At 32.4% G+C, this 21,340-nt stretch overlaps 2 protein-coding genes across 3 annotated transcripts in view; one reads left to right on the forward strand and one right to left on the reverse strand.

The window, feature by feature from the left end:
* On the reverse strand, positions 1-9,474 carry LOC132714237 (elongation factor 1-gamma-like). The gene is made up of 11 exons (XM_060697042.1): positions 9,352-9,474; positions 9,066-9,215; positions 7,772-7,835; positions 6,880-7,022; positions 5,781-5,924; positions 5,361-5,490; positions 4,829-4,935; positions 4,326-4,399; positions 3,773-3,945; positions 2,873-2,997; positions 1-266 (listed from the first exon to the last, which is right to left on the reverse strand). The coding sequence occupies exons 1-11, from the start codon at positions 9,361-9,363 to the stop codon at positions 105-107; spliced, it is 1,284 nt and encodes a 427-aa protein (XP_060553025.1). The 5' UTR covers positions 9,364-9,474; the 3' UTR covers positions 1-104.
* LOC132714238 (calcineurin subunit B type 1) overlaps positions 9,372-21,340 on the forward strand; it is a 27,333-nt gene continuing 15,364 nt past the window's right edge. For both annotated transcript variants that reach the window (XM_060697044.1, XM_060697045.1), the window contains exons 1-3: positions 9,372-9,499; positions 15,275-15,314; positions 15,882-16,058. In XM_060697044.1, the coding sequence (XP_060553027.1) occupies positions 9,497-9,499; positions 15,275-15,314; positions 15,882-16,058 (220 nt within the window). In that variant the 5' untranslated portion in view covers positions 9,372-9,496. The remainder of the gene's footprint in view (positions 9,500-15,274; positions 15,315-15,881; positions 16,059-21,340) is intronic.

Below are 21,340 nucleotides of genomic sequence, written 5' to 3' on the forward strand. Positions count from 1 at the left end.
TAAGTTTTTTCTCTTTATTTTCTCTTTGCACCAACCATTTCAACGAGCACATTTTCAGCAAAATAAATAACTTGACTGTAGTTATGCACAAAATATGACAGTTTTCACTTGTAAATTTTTCCTTGATTGAATTTTTTGCCACCATAACCATCAAAATCTCCTTCCCATGCAAAGTATTCTTTAACCATCTTTTTAGTTTTTTCATCATCTGGATTCAGTTTTGTCCATTTGTAGGATTCATAGTCTATTTGCCAGTCAGGACTCAACTGTCAAATGATAAACATACGTAAAATTATTTCATGAATTAAAACAAAGTATCTATCGATACTCAAAATTGCAATAAATGTGTGAAATTTTCAAGGCATTTAATTAAGGGCACATTATACCCCAGAATTATTAAAGTTTTCCTCCTTTAGAATGGGCAAACAATGAGTTTTATAATGTTTAAATAATAGTTTAAGAGCACTTTAGATGCTTAAGTAAGTGCTGAAATGAAATTATTTGTCTTAATAGTAGCAAAATGTAAACAAGAAGCGCCGCAATGCGACGAAAACCAGGTTTTCAACAACCAAGTTTTGATGTGACAGCAATGAATAGGTCAAAAAGCACTGAAGTAATTGAGTAGAAGCTGAAAATTCTATTGTAAGCAAATGACCTTGAACTTGCTCCCAGATATCTTAGTGGCAATCCAAAGCTGCCACTCAGCAAGTTTGGTGTCAAAAGGTCAAAGCAAAGTCAAGTTATAACATGAAAACTAAAAACATTAACCTTGATCACAGACACCTGGGTAGCAATCCTAAGCTGCCTCTTGATATAAACTACCCATTCATCAAGTTTAGTGTCAATAGGCCAAAGCAAACTCAAGTTATTGAGCGGAAACTGAATTTCTATTTTTAGTAACAAACAGTGACCTTGACCTTGATCACAGACACCTAGTTAGCAATCCCAAGCTGCCTCTTGATATAACCTATCCATTCCTCAAGTTTGGTGTCAATAGGCCAAAGCAAACTCAAGTTACTGAGCAGAAACTTAATTTCTATTTTTAGAAACAGTGACCTTGATCACAGACACATGGGTAGCAATCCCAAGCTGCCTCTTGATATAAGCTATCCATACACCAAGTTAGGTGTCAATAGGCCAAAGCAAACCCAAGTTATTGAGCGAAACTGAATTTCTATTTTTTAGTAACAGTGACCTTGACCTTGATCACAGACACCTGGATAGCGATCCCAAGCTGCCTCTTGATATAACTTATCCATACACCAAGTTTGGTGTCAATAGGCCAAAGCAAACTAAAGTTATTGAGCGGAAACTGAATTTCTATTTTTAGTAACAAGTGACCTTGACCTTGATCACAGACACCTGGATAGCAATCCCAAGCTGCCTCTTGATATAAGCTATCCATACACCAAGTTAGGTGTCAATAGGCCAAAGCAAACTAAAGTTATTGAACGGAAACTGAATTTCTATTTTTAGTAACAGTGACCTTGATCACAGACATTTGGGCAGCAATCCCAAGCTGCCTCTTGATATAAGCTATCCATACACCAAGTTTGGTGTTAATAGGTCAAAGCAAACTAAAGTTATTGAGTGGAAACTGAATTTCTATTTTTAGTAACAGTGACCTTGACCTTGATCACAGACACATGGGTAGCAATCCCAAGCTGCCTCTTGATATAAGCTATCTATACACCAAGTTTGGTGTCAATAGGCCAAAGCAAACTTAAGTTATTGAGCGGAAACTGAATTTCTATTTTTAGTAACAGTGACCTTGACCTTGATCATAGACATCTGGGTAGCAATCCCAAGCTGCCTCTTGATATAAGCTAGACATACACCATGTTGTGTCATTAGGTCAAAGCAAACTCAAGTTACTGAGCGGAAACTGAATTTCTATTTTTAGTAACAGTGACCTTGACCTTGATCACAGACACCTGGGTAGCAATCCCAAGCAGCCTCTTGATATGAGCTACCTACACACCAAGTTTGGTGTCAATAGGCCAAAGCAAACTAAAGTTATTGAGCGGAAACCAAAAGTTGACGCCCGCCCGCCCGCCGACTTCGGCATTACAATAACCCGGTTTTCGTTGAAAACCTGGTTAACAAAGTAGTATTTTAACTTAATTACAAAATGCTAAGTCATCACTTTAAATGTACTAATTGCCAAAAAGCAACAGAAGCAAAAGATGGTTAAGGTAATTGGCCAATTAGTACTTTTTTTGAAGATTTGAGAAATACACATAAAAGCATTTCTGGAGCATAATTGGCCTTTCAGCAAAATTACCAGCTATCTTTTTTAAACTTAATGTCATAGTAAAAATTTTAAGTAATGTAATGAACTTGTCAAATTTGTTGTAAGAGACTGAATATGTTCACTTATAGTGTAATAGATATAACATATCATTTATTGCTAACACTTCAAGTGATTTCTCTACCTCCATTTCTTACACATCTATCCATTATTGGATAAACATGCCTTTGTTAGAGGAATCTGGATTATTAACAGCAAAATACATTCACAGTAAAGTAGGATTGTCAAGCCTTAGTCTCCTGAGAATGTTATTTCTTTTCTTTATGAACCAATTTAATACAGACTAGACCATTTCAGAGAATAGTAATATGAAATTTCAGTAAATTATGATGGTAGTGACTTTTTTCTGGGTGTAAATTTACACATGTTAATATAAACTGTAGTCTTGTTGCACAGCATATGTGCATTACTTTAACACCTAGCCAGCCAGTATTGCTTATTGCCATGGTAACAACTAATAGGCATTATTTCCTTTATTTAAAAAATCTTACGACCATACCACATTTTTTTCTCAAACAATGAACCAGTTATAAATCCTAAAAACTACAATAAATAACCTACAGGGAATGCTAAATCTTGTCCTCTCCAAAACCATAAACCAGAGATTTGATTGCTATTGTCTTGTCCAAGTATACACATACTTCCAAATGCAAACTTTCTTAATTTTTCCAAACGCTGCATCATTCCTGAAAGTTTAAACAAGAAATGAGTAAACATAATAAACAGTAAAATGAAATTCTTGGTAAACGTTACTTCAGATTAGTATCGTTCTCATGCATACATTAACATAATTCTTGTAATAATCTTGATACTGTTCAAAACAAGATATGTTTCTAAAACATGTATGCCCCCTATCAGCAGCCAATTAGTCATGTGATCAGGTTATTATGCATGATTTCTGACCATGTGAACAAACAATTAATAAGGGTTATCTAGTATCTACTGGTCATGACTTAAGTCACAAGGTAATAATAATTGTGACCCCATAGGTTGAGTGCAGCAATTTAAGTTATTACAAATCTTATCAAATAATATATGCATAAATTTTATGAATTATGTAGGCCTCATTAATGACAGCCAAGTTGTTATATTACATAAGACACCAAAAGCATTTTTAGTTTAATATAAAAATATCAACCAAAGCAACTTGAGTTGTTGAGTTACTGGTCAGAAACCGTCATTAAGTACAAGGTCAATATGACATTGACCCCTTGACCCCAAATTCAAAAGGGGTCATCTACAGGTCATGACCAATCATCATACCAAGTTTGAAGTTCCTAGGCCTAATGGTTCTTTAGTTATCACTCAGAAACCATTTGGTCTACGGACCGACAAGTGCAAAGCAATCTACCCCCTCTTCTTTGAAGTGGGGGCATAATAACATAGAAACTATATTATGATTGCAAAAATTTCTTTCTCCAAGGTGAAGAGATAAAAACCTTAAGAACACACTCGACTTACCTCCTACAAGATTGCAGGTCATGAAGATCATTTTCAATTCATCTGGATACAAGTATTCACAATGCCAGATTGACATGTTTTCTTTATCAAATTTCTCCCAGAAATAAGGTACAGCCACTTCAATAGTGTCATTGTTAGAGTAAGTTCTTTTAAAGGCATCAAAGTCAAATGAACTGAAAACAAAATTTACAAGTTATAACTTTACTCAAGAGTATGCACATATTTATCATGAAAAATGCTGTTTCTTAAAAACTCTACTTTCATTAAATATGTCACAAAACCTTTGTTTGTAATAATGGGCATTTTCATTGTTTAAAGTGTAAAGTTTATTATTTTAAGCCTTTATATAGTTATCACTTTTTACAAATTAAATATTTCCGACATTGCTATATAAGGCAGTATAATTTTCAAGCATTTAAATACTAGCTTCTTTTGCTATGGTAAATTTTTAAACACAGCAGCTTCATATTGATAAGCCAACACGAGAAGTTAATCTGAAAATTGTAATTATTCTACAATCACTAAGATAAACATGCAGTAAGACATTACATACGTTTTGGGTACAGTAGCCCAGGGATCTTTGTCTTCCTTTGGTTTAGGTGGTTCATCATCATCCTCGGGCTCCTTCTACAAAACATCAATCATTGTTTCAATATACTGTCATTTTTCTTTCTCTTCATACGAAAACTGAGAGCACACTATATAATGTAAGAAAGCAAGTCATCTCAGCACTGTTAAGCATAGGTTAATTTTATGACCTTCCGAATTCATTGTAGGAGGACCCAAGTTGCACCCTTCATGTGCTATTTTCAGGAGCAACTTACAATTACAGTGGAAGAACAACTTACTGTAAACTAGCTGGATAGCTTCACAATATGCAACATTCCTGCCAGAATACAAACCTACAGCTTTAAGAGGTGAGCAATTACAAGTCACCATCAGTTGCAGAGAACAGAAATATGTAGAAATACATGTCTACCTAATATCCTGTCACTAAAATCAATACATTTACCAAAGTTTCAACAGTTATGATTAAACTTGTGTACTATTGAATACCTTTTTTTCTTGTTTTGGTTGCTGCTTTGGCTGTTCTTTCTTCTGTTTAGCAGGCTTCTCATCCTTCTTCTTTTTATCTAAGCCATGCAACTCTGAATACTTTTTGGCTGAAAATGAAACAAAAGCTTTCAATTTTTTTTAAGTCACGGTCAACATCATACGCTAGCTTCCCAGATCTTTGTTCACGCAACTCCTTCATCATTTCATACATTGGCAGGCAGTGGATTATCATTCAATGAGCGAGAAAAGCTCTCCCATAATGCAATCAAATTAGAATATGGAACCCTAGCAGGTAAAGGTGATTCTAAGTCAGAAACTTTTAACAACTCTTCCAATTCTATAAATAGCACAAGATTCTTTAACAAAAACAAAGGTATCATTCATATCCGATTTGGATGAAAGAATTTAGTTTGTAGTATCTAAGAGACATTCTTTAAAATATTGTACTGACAAGGGACATATAAAAACATCCAAACCTCCTGAAATTTTATATAAAGACACAGCACTTGAATGACGTAAAATCACAACTTACCATCAAATGTTGCCATCTTATCACAAAGTTTGAAGTCACCAATAACCTTCTTGAAGTTAGGTTGATTAATGAGTGTTGTAAACCATCTGTTGACATTAACATATGATCCACGAACTGATGGGTCAAGTACCTAGATATATTCAAGAAGTTTATTGCAACATTGATTTACAATTTACTACAGAACTCTGAGAACTGCTTATTTTTTTTTTAAAATCATTTTAAACATTATCATAGTTGTCTGGTCATTATATTTCTGTAAATACAACAACGCATGTATTACATTAAAACACCATTTATTCTCTACCTTCCGTTGTTACATATCTACCTACTAACAGATAGACATGCCTTTGTAGAAGGAAAATTAAATACAAGTTTTTTAAAGATAATTTTAATCAATTACAACAAAAGAAGTTCCCTTACATATTGGTAGGCGAGCAGCAGATCACAAGCGACGGCAATATCAGCCTGTGTAATTCTTTCACCAACAAGGTAGGTACGGGTCTTCAGGTGACTATTCAACACACTTAGAGCCTTCTGTATCTGTTCCTTTGCTTTCTCTGTGTCCTGAATAAGAAACACTGAAGTATTTTTATTTCACACTTTATAAACCATTACAAATAACAATATCGGTAACATCTAAAGAATGCATTGCTTCATCACAACTCCAAAAACATTCCTAATGAGAAAAAGTAGAAACAAGCAACAGGAAATGTCGTTTTTTGCCAATAAAAATTTTATCAATACAATTTGTCAAACAAGCCGTAAGAAGGACATCATGCTAACCTTTTCTGAGTGTTTGATAGTAAAAAAAGGCCAGGATAGTGTAGAATTTTCTTAGTTAAAAAGGGGCCATACTTGGTCAAAATCCATATTAGAGTTATGACCTTATGGGCCATGGACAGTAGGCTCCTATTATGCTCTCAAATAAGTGTGTGAAGCTTCAACCCATTCCCTGTATAAGTTTTTGAGATACCAACATGCACGCAAAAAAACTCACAGAAATGTGACAACAACGGCTGGTGTAAGTACAATAGCTCTCCCTATTTTTCGAAAAGTCAAAACTAAAAATCAATCATGTTCAGAGAAAAGTTTTCCATGCCCTATAAAGAACATAAATGCAAATTGTCTCTGAATTTATATACCTTCATCTCTTACACGCTTGTTCCTTAAATCATACAAACGTGCCTTATATTGAAGGACTTGTATTATAATAACAATTACCTATTGCACAACTAAAAACTTGTGCATCTTAAATTAAACAGAACTAAAGAAAATATGAATTTTAAATACTATAATATATGCTTATATCATGCCTTTAACAAAGTACTTATAACAAAGCAGTTTTCCCTTCTTTTTTAAATTCTTGAAAAACATTTTGTAAACATTATTTTCAAAATTATTGGAGTCAAATAAAAATTTCCTCAATTTGTCTGGTTACACCACCATTCCTAAAGTTGGGGAAAGGTAAGGTATGTATAAATAGGGGGCAAACTAAACACACTGATGAGCATTTTAATACCTGTTTATTGAACTGTGTGATTCCCAGGCAGGGAAAGACCCATGTGCATGACGCTGGAAGAATCTCATTGTCACCAAAGTTAATCCATTGTTGTATACGTGCAGCATCTGCTTGTGTCTTGCCCAACAGCTGGTCATTTCCAACTAAATAGAGATAAAAATACTTTGCATCATGCATCAATCAAATAAAACATAAACACAAGCTGAAGTAATATCCCTCTGTTACAAACAGGACTATTTAGCGTACTAAAACTCTATATCAATGGTAAATTTAACCTTTTCCCTTATATAAGCGTGTTTCGGCGGCTTTTTGCCTCCCCTTTTTGAGGCCTCAAACAGTGAAAAAAATGCCCTATTTAGGCCCCAAAAACTGTTTATCGTTTGAGAAATGTTGTTAACAAAAGTGACCACTTTTTCAGCGCCGTCCCCCATCCAAATATTACATCAGGATTGGCAATGTTCATTATTTATGTCAGGTGTGAAATGAAACCAAATGTAGAAATTCATGTCAATCAATTTAACTTTTAATGCAACAGGGCTATTTTTCCTTCTGCAGCAGGGACAGTCAAAGGGCAGCTTCCCCTATGGAAAATTCTTAAAAAGCATGTAATTTTCCCCTTAAATGAACATCCAAGTTTTTTCTTCTTTTTTCCCCCCGTCATATTTATAGAAAAGGCCTCTTCTCTTACCTGTGAAAAGGCCCTGAGCAAGACTAAAACCCAAAGGTGATGTGTACAATGATGACAAGAGCTTTGAAGTTTACAAAATTGGTAATTTGGGAAAATAAAATTGGTGCTAGGTATGATTTTTTCCGGAAATCTGCATGAAAATTCAACTGAAAAGACTGTCTAGTCCTGCATTTAGCAAAAAAAAAAATATTAGTAAAGATTTACCATAGTGAGCTATTGCATTGCTTTCAAAAATACAGTCACCATTGCTTGCTTCAAATGCAGGTACCTAAAGTGGAAGGACATGCAGGTATGAATTAACATTTGATTATGGAATCATAATAAATTTAATAAACATTGGTTCCTAAAAGTATTCCATCTTAAATATATTTCAATATTTTGTCAATTTACAAACTTTCTTAATTCATGTTAAGTGTAAATAAAAATATTTTAACTGGCTTTGAAATATACCAAGGTTGTGTGTAGGAGGTTGAGAAAATGTGCAGCCTGATCGGCATCCGGACACTCGAACAGGGACCCTCAGCCTCAGGATACCGACTGTGTTATCCAGCTGCTTACTTCTCTACCTTATTAAACAAGAGCTGTCGGTAGGACAGCAACGCTCGACTATTCTTAGTGCTTGATAGTAAAAAAAATGCTTGATAGAGTTACCTCCTCCTGTTTACAGGTTGGGGTCATGATGATGAACAAGTGTGCAAAATTTCAAAGCCATATGTCAATGGACTTTGAAAATATTTGAACTATTACAAAAACTTTAACGTAAATTCTAAGTCGAAAAAGGGGCATAATTCTGTCAAAATGCTTGATAGAGTTACCTCCCACTGTTTACAGGTTGGGGTCATGATGGTGAACAAGTGTGCAAAGTTTCAAAGCCATATGTCAATGGACTTTGAAAATATTTGAACTATTACAAAAACTTTAACGTAAATTCTAAGTCGAAAAAGGGGCATAATTCTGTCAAAATGCTTGATAGAGTTACCTCCTCCTGTTTACAGGTTGGGGTCATGGTGGTGAACAAGTGTGTAAAGTTTCAAAGCCATATGTCAATGGACTTTGAAAATATTTGAACTATTACAAAAACTTTAACGTAAATTCTAAGTCGAAAAAGGGGCATAATTCTGTCAAAATGCTTGATAGAGTTACCTCCTCCTGTCTACAGGTTGGGGTCATGATGGTGAACAAGTGTGCAAAGTTTCAAAGCCATATGTATGGACTTTGAAAATATTTGAACTATTACAAAACTTTAACATAAGTGGTTACGCCGACGCCGACGCTCGGGTGACTGCAATAGCTCTACTTATTCTTATCGAATAGTCGAGCTAAAAAGTGAACAATTCTAAAGCATCACACACGCCAACCTTGGTTAAAAAACAAGCCCTGAATATACCATTTTGGTGTTATTTTAAAGTACCCAAGTACAAATAAGAATGTTCAAAGATTTTAAACAAAAATTTCAAGACATTGCATCATTCTAAGCTTGAAAATACAAAATATATACCTTTCCGAGAGGGAACTTTGACAAGAAAGCACTAGATTTATTGGTGTCACCAAACTTAAAACTTGTGTCCACTGACACTTTGGCACCACTGTATTCGGCAGCAATTAGAGCCTTGAACGCTCTAAAATTGCCTGGATATGTGAACAATTTCTGAAAAAAATGTGAAAATTAATTAAAAATTAGATATCGTAATTATATCTCTACAAGAGTTATATATTAATGTGTAAATAACCATCATAACGAAACAGATTCATGTCGATTTATCATATTTGCCACGCAAACTTACCCCAGACGCCATTACACCGGCTCAAAAAGGAAGTTGGTAGTATTTACATTTCCGTACATGCGTACATCTGTCAAATTATCGGAAGCGCCCGGATGTTTTTGCAGCAACTGGAGTAACTTATCAGCATCTAATTTACGTTATAAAAATGGTAAGCATTTATCAAATGAAATCAAACTGATGCTCGTTTATTTTAAGCATTTCTTATCGATGATTTTAAATGACATTCAAGGATGGGAGTGCAACAGAAATGTTAAACTATCGGAATAAATTTCTGTGTTGACATTTTTACATGTTGAAATAGTGGGTGGGGAAAATTATTTATTGCTTAAAGTACTTTTTCATGAAAATAGTCTTTCAGATGAATTTAAGTAATATAGTTGAATAATTTGAAACAAATTATGTCATTTTGAGCAATAATTGTAAATTTTTAGTTACTGTATATGAATTAATAAATTGAAATTTAATGCTTGGATTTTGGAACTATTGGTATCAAAGATATGATTTCGAGTCATTTTGGCCCAAAGACGTATCAGCCCCAAAATACCCAAGACATTTCAGCCCTTTACCAAATCGGCCCCATATTTAGTTAGGAATAAGTCTTACCTTAAAGCTACATTAAATAAATATGTAAAAATATTTTTGCCGTCGGCCTAACAACCAAGCATTCTACAGTTTGAACTTTCATTAACCTTTTTTACAGTATCGTTGTAAATATCATCAAAAAGTGTTCATAAATAAGGATTTTAAATGGAAAACTCCACAGTAACACTAAAGTTGGTATACGAATTTTAACTTGCAAATGAAGACTATAATCAGCTTGTGTATGCGCTACGTCACGATGTTATCATTGCTATCCGGAACACAGCAAATATAAGATTTTCATGTGCAACGGTGCACTAGGCTCAGTAAAAATAATCATCTTATAAAAAAGATTAAATTTGTATGAAAATATCCGTTACAATGTGGAAATATACTGTTAAATTAGGCAGGGCTCTCGATTGACACGGGGATCCGGGTTTTGACTCGTGAAAATCAGGAAATGCACAAATTTGACACGTGATAAAATTTGCACAAGAGTCAATTTGCCACATGGGATTTTAAGCTATGCAATAATAATTACCTTAAACCCACACCTAATGACCTATCAAATCATACATGTGTTCAAATCGCACTCAATAAAAATGTCAACAGGCAGTATAAGTCGTGTATAAAGGGCTTTACACACAGCATGTGCACTGAAGCGCAAAATCAGTGGCTGCAATTTGACAGTGTTAAAAATAGCTCCACACAACTGATAAGAATTACATACTTGAGGTGTCAATTATTGATTGCTATTAAAGGTTAACAATACAATACGTCTTTGATTTACCTGGAGTACCTGTACATTTTTTATCAAAATAAACAACATTTTGATATTTAAAATTAATATGATATAGCATACCAGTAAAAATAATTTTTTATACTTTACTGCAGTATACATTTAATCAGAAAAGCTGCTGCTTTTTTATTCTTTCACAGTAAAGATGTAATTCATTTTGTTTGTTTGTTTTTTGGGGTTTTTTTGTTATTTTTTTTTGGGGGGGGGGGGGTTATATGGACATTTATAACTCCAATACAGTAAAATTTTGTAAAAATGATTCATGTAGTCAAATGACACTATAAAAGAATGATTTGACTCATGAAAATTTTGGCCAAAGAGTCTTTGACTCGTGAAATTCTGACCCTACTGAGAGCCCTGTTAGGACTGCTACTTATAGTCATGTTTGTTGATTTAACATTGATGTACGGATGATCAGAAGGCGAAGTTTCTTATGCAAACAGAAATTTTACTTCCGAATTCACCACAATGAGGTTGCACATTTGTATGCCAATAAAACTCCTTTTGGTTGTCTGGACACCAAAATAAGATCTGGATTCGATATGAAACCCAATTTATTAATGAAATGTCGTTATTTCTCAAATTTTCTGTTTTTATGAAATTTATTAAATGTAACTTTAACGTGTTTTATACCAGAATTTTAATAGCATATAAATAATGAAATAATAAAAGGAATGAGAGAATAAATTGAATAATTTAATTATGATTTTTAATTGAATGAGGCTAAAATAGTAGTAAAACAAACAGAACAGAACATTATAATAACTTTGTTAAACAAAACATAGTACACAAACACTGAAACATATTTTATCTGCTTATTATCAATAAGTTTTTTTTTCAAATTTGAATGATTAAAAAGCAAGACACAGCACAGTACAAACATTTATTATCAAAACTATTAAAGTAATAGTAAGAGACTAGTTTTAGCAATACAATACAACACATGACAGTTAAAAAATTATAAGATAAAACAAACAATACTTTGTAAACAGTCATTTTTTAAATTAAAAAAAAACTAAAACATTTTTTACAATAAAAATGATAGATTTTCAATCAGAGCTTATATTATCAAGAAATTATATCAAATCAAAAGTTAAAAAATCCTTGATATTACTAACGGCTAATTAGCTAATTAATTTGTTAAACCTTGAAAAAAAAACATATATCTAAAGTGTTAGCTAAATGATTAATAGAGATCAAAAGATAATGATTTTTGAAGTATATATGTAATTAATTTTGTTAATCAAAAAGTTTTTGCATAAATTTGTCAACTGTTTTTATAAAATAACAATTAAGTGTCTTTAGTTGTATTTATTGTTACACATTGAAAAAAGCATTTATCTAAATAGCGATGATAGATCTATAATGGATTATCAATCAAGGATTAAAATGTCATAATTGTGTGTCATCAATCAATCAATGTACTACAATTTTTAACGATTTTAAGTATGAAAATTCCTTTTAAACTTAAATAAAACTGTAATAAAAAAAAAATAAAACTGTAATGGAAAAAGGCCGAAACGTCTCGCGGAAAAGGGCGGAAACGTCTAGGGGCCGATTTTTGCATAGGGGCTGATTTGGTTTGGGGCCGAAACGTGCTGTTTGCAAAGATATATCGTGGGGTGCCCTAAATTCTTCCCTGTCTTAGAGTCAACACCTGTCATGTGCATGTCAGAAAGTCGTAACAAATTGTTGTTAAGAGATCAAACAGTTGGATATTTTTAAACATCAAAGTAAATTTAATGTATCTGCCAAATTTCTTCAACATAGAATGCTTGATCAATAGAAATTAGAAATAGAAAAAGTAGCACTGTAAAATGCTAAGGGTGACGAACCATGGCCACCCGAGGATATATACAACGAATAGGAAGCTCCGAAAATATATGATAGTCTGATTCAGACCCACAATGCTTTGCGCGCTTCGGTGATAATAAAGTTTTCTTGCTAGTCTTCGATTTTAGTGCTCTTGTTAAACTTCGGCGTTATCTGTGAATTATTGTTTACATTGCCGACAAGGATTTTCATGTGTGTTTGAAATGGAAATTTTAAACAGAAATGTTGTTTAATTACATAAGGGACACAACTAAAGCCGGGATATTTTACGGCAACTGTGATGGCTGTGTTCACATTTATCTTTTCTTGAAAGCGGTTTCAGCTTTTCCGTTATATATGCTTTTTATGCCCCCACAGAGTGGGAGCATATAGCGTTGCACTTGTCCGTCTGTCTGTCCCGAAATCTTGTGAACGCAACTCCTCTTAAACGGGATGGCAGATTTTGCTTAAACTTCCAGGGATGAACAACGTAATGTGTAGATGGTAGTAAAGGGAGGAATTTTTGCTGCGACCAAATTTAACAGAATTATGGCCCTTTGTTGATTTTTTCACTGTATACTATGTAGAAATTTTGTGAACGCAACTCCTCTAAAACCGGATGGCAGATTTTGCTTAAACTTCCAGGGATGAACAACGTAATGTGTAGATGGTAGTATAGGAAGGAATTTTTGCTGGGACCAAATTTAACAGAATTATGGCCCTTTGTTGATTTTTTCACTGTATACTATGTAGAAATTTTGTGAACGCAACTCCTCTAAAACCGGATAGCAGATTTTGCTTAAACTTCCAGGGATGAACAACGTAATGTGTAGATGGTAGTAAAGGGAGGAATTTTTGCTGAGACCAAATTTAACAGAATTGGCCCTATGTTGATTTTTTCACTGTATACTATGTAGAAATTTTGTGAACGCAACTCCTCTTAAACCGGATGGCAGATTTTGCTTAAACTTCCAGGGATGAACAACCTTAATGTGTAGATGGTAGTATAGGAAGGAAGTTTTGCTGAGACCAAATTTAACAGAATTATGGCCCTTTGTTGATTTTCTCACTATATACTATGTAGAAATTTTGTGAACGCAACTCCTCTAAAACCGGATAGCAGATTTTGCTTAAACTTCCAGGGATGAACAACGTAATGTGTAGATGGTAGTAAAGGGAGGAATTTTTGCTGAGACCAAATTTAACAGAATTATGGCCCTTTGTTGATTATTTCACTGTATACTATGTAGAAATTTTGTGAACGCAACTCCTCTTAAACCGGATGGCAGATTTTGCTTAAACTTCCAGGGATGAACAACCTTAATGTGTAGATGGTAGTATAGGAAGGAAGTTTTGCTGAGACCAAATTTAACAGAATTATGGCCCTTTGTTGATTTTTTCACTATATACTATGTAGAAATTTTGTGAACACAACTCCTCTTAAACCGGATGGCAGATTTTGCTTAAACTTCCAGGGATGAACAACCTTAATGTGTAGATGGTAGTAAAGGAAGGAATTTTTGCTGGGACCAAATTTAACAGAATTATGGCCCTTTGTTGATTTTTAGTTTTCAACTTGTGGCACATGTAGTCCAAAAAATATTTGACCTAGAGTCATAAGATTGACAGAACAGTATAATAATAAAGGTGGAAAATGAAATTTACCTTTGTTAAAATGCATAAACAATAAGAAAACCCCTCAATACCTATAATCTACCGGTTTGCTCTCTATATGTAAATAAGTATTAAAGTGGACAATTTGTTTTCCAAATTTCCATTTTTAGAAACAAATGTTACTGGCTCTCGGAATGCTGTGTTGTGAACAGGGCTTAATACTAACAGTGATATGATGCACTTTAACAAGATAAAGTTACTGAAATACTTAGTTTAAAACAACACAGAATTGTTTTTCCAATAAAAAATAAATTCTGAAGGCAGCTTTAAACATAATTAGTAACATTTTACCAAATGATGTATGGTATGTTATTTAATTGATTTTCTCGAGAGAAAAAAATCAACATTCATAAATTGGTCAGTAAAAAATCTTTAGCGTTATATGTATCAGTGGTTGGTTGGGTGTTGGGGTAATTTCATGACATAAGTTATACATCAGATCATCTTAACAATTGGGTGTTGAGACCTTAGATCCCAACATGAACGTTATGATGGGGTTGTAATGTACAGTAAAAACCTGCTTTGCAACCACCCAGATTTTTGGACAAACCCACTAATGAGTGATATTTATGAGACCAAACATTTAATTCTTCCTTATTTCTGTGGTTGCTAACTTTGATATTGAGACTATCCCATGATTAGTTATCCAATAACACAACTAGTAAATTCAGTCCAGTTTTATTATTACTGAACCTTTTCCCCCTAAAACATGTACATTTGGGGCTGTCTTAGGGTGTCTTATTCAAAGAAAAAATTCTTTAAAATTGTGCAGTTTTCCCCAGAAATTGAATTTAAGTTTTTTCTTCCTCTTTTGCAAAAATACAGTAGTCAGTATAATTTTCCCCTAAAATTAAGGTTGGGGCTGCTTCCCCAACCTGTAAAACAAGCCCTGATGTACATATGGAAACACTTATACTAGCACAGGCACTTTTCTCCTGCATGTAGTATGCTCTACTCTTAAGGAGACAGTCAAGTACTTTAAGGTAACCAGTTATTATGCTATTTATTCAAATTTCTGTATATTAATTTTTGTTAATGTTACCAACTTTATTCTTTCAGGGGAATGAAAACTCTCTTCCTATGGAACTATGTTCCAATTGTAAGTAACATTTTTCTTTAATTATTCACCAAAACTTTTTAAAAATTTGTATGGAAGTTTTTAAAACAACATTTCTGATCAATGTATCATTGGATAATATAATTATGATGTTTTTATACATCATACCTTGCTTCAGTAGTACTTTAAAGGCTTTACATTCTAGTTCAACTAAAGAACTTTTACTTTTGTCTCCCAGACTAATAGGTTAGTCAGAAAACCTTTTAAATTAATTTTTAAAATTCTGTATAATTATACTTGATGTAACAGGAAAGATAAATGTTGTCAAAATAATGAAGAACTGGATTATTAAACAGCACTAAAGTTATAGTTAGCTTATGGTTCTAGTCAGCTATTAGTCAAACAAGCCTTGACCAATGTCCATTCTTCAGGGCAGATATTTAGGAAATTTACTTTATAATTATATGAATATTTCAAAAGGAAAATCATTCAAGATATGTTCGACATTATGACTGTTGTACAATGATAAAAGAAGTTCAGAAAATCGCTATGCATTTAAAAAAATTTATCGTTTGGAGGTTGCTAAAAATTTTATTGTTAATATTTCAGTTGATGCAGATGAAATTAAAAGACTTGGAAAAAGATTCAGAAAGTTGGATTTAGATAATTCTGGAGCTCTCAGTGTTGAGGAATTTATGTCACTTCCTGAATTACAACAGAATCCCCTTGTTCAACGAGTTATAGACATTTTTGATACAGATGGTAATGGAGAAGTAGATTTTAAAGGTAATTATTATTATATGTTGTACAGAAGTGTTATACATTTAACTCTAATTGATATATCTGGATATTTTTAAATTAAAATTTGTTCCATGCAGTTACTGCTACTCACAAGGCTCCTAAGTTTACACAATTCTTCAAACAAGAAACAACAATGTCCAGTTTTGTACAGTTTAAGTTGCATATATTGTACTTCCTACTCAAGGTGTCACTGATGCTAAATAGATGTTGTTGTTTATGCATTTATTTATACTGGCTACCAGGACGAACCAATATGGGCCAGAATATCTGTGCACTGGTCATTTTACTCATAATATAAACATGAGAGTCGACTTTTCATGCAGATCTTCTTAAGCCTATTCTTCACACAGTTGTGGTCAAAAGAAGACAGTACTATGCAAGGCATCATGTCTAACAAAAACGGCTCTTTTTTGTGCCACCCTCCTAAGTCACAACAGGTCAGCCAAATGTCCCTGTTACCTAGGTTGACTTGACCTTGACATGTTGTGTGCCTAAAAACAGATTTTTCTTCTGCTGTTTATGGAGGAGAGATCACTCTTCTGGTCATCATTTGCAATAAGATTTTGTCCAACATAAAATGGCCATTAAATAACCACTAACAAGCAGCAGTCAACATAGGAAGCTATGTTTTGTTTAAATTGTAGAGTAAATTAATCAAAAGCATATTTTCTATTCTAATTTGATGTGAATATACCATGCATGGATCTGTATCGGTATTTTGAGGTTGCTAGGCTCATGGTCAAAGATATAGAATTTTTTTATTTCATACACAGTTTATCTCTTAACTGTTTCAAATCATCATAAGAACATCTTTGTCTCAATATTGAAAATGTTTACATGTTATTAATTTGAATCATTCATGTTCACAATATTGCTACATTTAGCAGCAATTAAGTAAAAAAATCATTTATTGACACAAAAAAGATATAAATATTTACTGATTGAAAACAAAAATGCATTTAAGGTGTATTGAAAAAAAGTTACACATGGGAGCCTTTTGGATACAGTGTAAGATAGGCAAAAGTGTTGTATTTGCTTTTTATTGATGATTTTGCATAATGATAATAAGATTTAATATTCTGATATATTTTAAGATTGTACGTGTCATCAACTGTCAGAACTTTATATGTGATGTTCTATGAGATTTTACATATAAATGTTCCAGACAAAGTCAAATTTCTATGTTTTAAGAAAACTTTACAACAAAATACTGAAGCTGTGTATACAGAGTCTCTGAGACCTGTCAGCTTCAGTATTAGTCTACTAACTGGAATACTTTTGTTTTAGTAAATGGTAAAATTTAAAACCTTATTTTATGGTTTTTCTTGTTGTTGTTGTTGTTATTGTAAATTGTTGTTTATAAATAAATAAATAAGAGACAAAATCTATGTACAGTACATGTAATTTAAAATTAGTCATATATATATTAGTATAACTATATTACAAAATATTTCAATAAGTTATAATCATTTCCTTTACAGATTTGTTTTAAATGTGAATTTACTTTATAATATTCCTGAAAATACATTCTGCCTACAATTTCAAAATAATATAAAACTATTTCCAATTAAAGCAGCATGCCTTCAGAAAAAATGCTAATTTTTATGAAAATTTTGAAAATGATTTTTAAGGTAAAATATTGTGAGCTAATCAAAGAAAGTAATTTACAGTTTGCCTTAGGCTTTTACTATCCGCACAAATTACCATAAATAGGTCAAAATAAGCAAAAATAGTTCTTACTGCTATAATTATGCAGAAGAAATATAGTGATTAATAAATACTGCAAAATGAGTCTTAAAGACTGCCTCCATGGTCGAGGGGTTAGAGTCGATGACTTCTAATCCAGTTACCTCTCTGACGTGGGTTCGATCCACGGGAGATGCTTTGGTAGTTTAGCTCGGAGGAAGGTAGTCTAGTACTGGTGTAACTCTCCAGGAACAATGGTTAGGAAACTACCCGCCTATATGACTGAAATACTGTTGGAAAAAGGTTTACAATGAAACAAACAAACAAACAAATTTCACATAACATGTAAATTATTACTTGAATCTTGAATCTTTTTATAAAAATCCTAGTAAATTTTCACAAGTTTGATTTTCTTGAAATATTATGGCTGGTCTGAAGCTTTAAGAATGTAACAAAAATATATATCCGCTTATTTTCAGTCTTTTCTTTATTTTGGTTTATTTGGTGTAATGATATATTTACTGTGTTGTCCTTTTCATTGTATAAGTTCATTTTATTATTTTATGTTTGTAATCAAAAATATATTACATATTTTCTACATTTAAGAATAGCCATTTAGAAACCAAAATTTAATAACATAATGCATTATTTCAGTGATTCATTTTCACAGTTGCATTTTTTGCTTAACTTGGTGAAGTATTACTTGAAAGAGATGTTCTTCTCAGCATCCAAATCTGTTTTTTTTAAAATGTGCAGTTACATATTTTTTCCTTTTTGAACTGGAAGATTTCTGATGGTTCCTTTAACTCACCAATTGAAAGTATTTGCATAAAACTTTATAATTGTTTAATTTGTGATCATAATTGTAGGCCATAGTCAAGGACACAATACTCAATGATTTTGACTGAATTATACCTTTGAGGTCAAAAAGTCTTAAAACATCAAATTGAAATTTTTTATATAGATCAAATGAAGGAAGTACTTTAAATGGAAATAATCTATGAGTTATAGTCAAGAAATATACTAAAAATAAATTGAAGATCAATTTTTCTGGCAGTTCTGAGACTGATTTCAGCAAAAAGCATTGTAAAGCTTTTCATTTTAGGGTAATTTTTAAAATAAAAATGAGTATTCTGGAAAAAGTCGGGTGAGGGAATGATATGAAAATTAGCATACTGTCAAGTTATTGGCCCAGACCTATATCAAACAGTATACAAGTCTTGCAAAAATGTTTCGTTCAAATATATTTACAGTCCCATCTTGTCAAAAAACCTCAATGAAGTCCCTTTAAAGTGTCCTGGTAAAGATTTTCATTCATATTGCAAGGTTATCTTTAAAAAAACATTTGAAACTTTACTCACATTATTATAGGGATTATAATTGTAGCACACTGTCTATATTCAGTGATTTTTTCCCTGAACTTTACAGCCAAATAAAGGCTGTTTCCCCTAGCCCAAAATAGGTATAATTTCCCCTGAAAATGCTAATATTTCCCCCTAAAATTCCTTGTGCACATTCTTCACCAGAACCACAACTTAACAGCAGCTAGAAGACAGTAAATGCTGTCCCTATAGATAGCCTCTGCTATGTACAATACATGTTAAATTGAATTGAAATTGAAAATTTTATAAAATGTGCGGGTAAATTCATAATTTGATTTCCCCCTTTTCCGATTTATTGCGCTATATTTTCCCCTTCAGAAAGCCACAGGTTATTTTGAAAATTGAAAAAAAAAAACACTGATATTTTTGACAGAAATACATGTAATTATACCCTTTTTCAACATTTCTGAAAAAAATGTATATTAAGATGGTTTTTTAAAGCGGTTTCTTACCGATAAATCACTTGTTTTGTGGACAGCTCTTGTTGAGGATTGTTTTAAGAAAGAGAGAACATTATTTCCCTGCTATATTTATTGTTCCTGAAGGTATAATTGACCTAAATGATGCAGTAATGATGGTGCTGTATGAAATAAGCTTTTGTTTGCTCATATTCTCTGTTATAAATTGTAACCTTCATTGATTTTAGGTCTGATCTTATATTGTAAATTCACTCAATCTCTCCTTGGAGACACAATATATCTAGACAAGTTGTGTGGCAGAGCTGTTACATTTCTAACACATTCCTGTCTTGGGATGCTACTGATAATTTTTTAAACTTTTATGGCTTTTAAGCAATATAAGTGACTAATGTATAAATATCATGTCTGTTACAGGAAATTCAGGTTTTATTCTTTCCCTTTCAGTATTGGTAGAACCTATAATTATTAGATAACAATAGTTTTATAAGTCCAAGATCAAATTCCTTATGTTTTCATCTTAATGTTAGATATTTAAGTATTTGTCTTTGTATCATGAAACATTGATATAAATAAGAACTGTGATTAGAAAATTTTGATAACCAGTTTATTTATTTCAAATTATATGTAAGTCATTATCAATTATATATCTTTTAGTTTGTGTCTGTTTTGATAATTTTTGCTGATAAATATTTGTTATATTATTTTATATAAGTCATGAAGTAATTTTAGAGTTTATCTTGCTATAGCAGACAAGGTACATGTATAGAGAATGTATAATTGACAGTGCAGTGTTTATCTACTATCAGACTCTGGCACATGGTAACAGAAAACGCAGCTTTCCTCATATCTGCTCCACATTGGTAATTCATAATTCACAAAACTTCCACATCCAAAAAACTGTTGAATTTTTTTTAAATTTTTGTAGGTATTGTGAATATGGTTATTCTTAATTTGACCTCATTTTGTGATGGTGTTTCACATTGTAAGATGAATAAAGAACAAGCTAAAAACTTGTAAGATATAAATTGCTTTCTTTTTTTTGACAGGAAGGCATTTAATACAAGATTTTGTTATTTTAACATTTCTGTTTTACACAGTTTACAGTTTGTCTAAACTTAAACCATATGTTAATTATGTTTTTGTCATTGTCTCAAATTTGTTAATTGTCTCTTACAATAGAAATCATACTTTATTAAATATGATTTTATAAATTGTGTATCTGAAAAAATTCAACCAAGTCAACTTTACTATACCTTGATGATATGAAAAGATAAGTGACGTACAATAGCCTAAAGATTTTTATTGTGTATAAAACTGTACCTGGACTTGAGAACAGTCGAAAAAAAGAATAATTAACATACTTAGCTTTGAAGACGGTACCTCTCCTGGCTTTAGAGACAGTTACCATTCTTGGCTTTATCAACATTTTGAACAAAGATTATTTCTGGCCTTATCAAGATTTTTAACAGGGAGTCAACATATAAAATGGTACCTATTCTGGCTTAAAAGACATTTTGAAGAGACTTTTGAAAAGAGGTACCTTTCCTGGTCTTAAAGAGATTTTAAAGAGATTTTGAACACAGAGAGATTTACCATTGCTGGCTTTGAAGTTATTTTGAAGAGAAAGTTACCTTATCTAGCTTTGGAGTCATTTGGTTGGAAGAATAATCTTACCCAAAGAAAATAGTGTAGTACAAGAATCAATTGGATCAGACCTATGGGGACTTGTAGAGAAAATTACTTGACAATGATTTAAAGACATTATGTAAACAACTTGAGT

Source organism: Ruditapes philippinarum, unplaced genomic scaffold, assembly GCF_026571515.1.
Source record: "Ruditapes philippinarum isolate M1 unplaced genomic scaffold, ASM2657151v2 ctg35_1_1_1_1, whole genome shotgun sequence".
In the NCBI taxonomy this organism is placed as follows: domain Eukaryota; kingdom Metazoa; phylum Mollusca; class Bivalvia; order Venerida; family Veneridae; genus Ruditapes; species Ruditapes philippinarum.

Bases quoted from the DNA above. Each gene is read 5' to 3' on its own strand.
- LOC132714237 (XM_060697042.1), bottom strand. The intron at 4,936-5,360 runs GTAAGTTGTGAT...TTTCATTTTCAG, and splicing joins TAAGATGGCAACATTTGATG to CCAAAAAGTATTCAGAGTTG. The intron at 4,400-4,828 runs GTATTCAATAGT...GATGTTTTGTAG, and splicing joins AACCAAAACAAGAAAAAAAG to AAGGAGCCCGAGGATGATGA.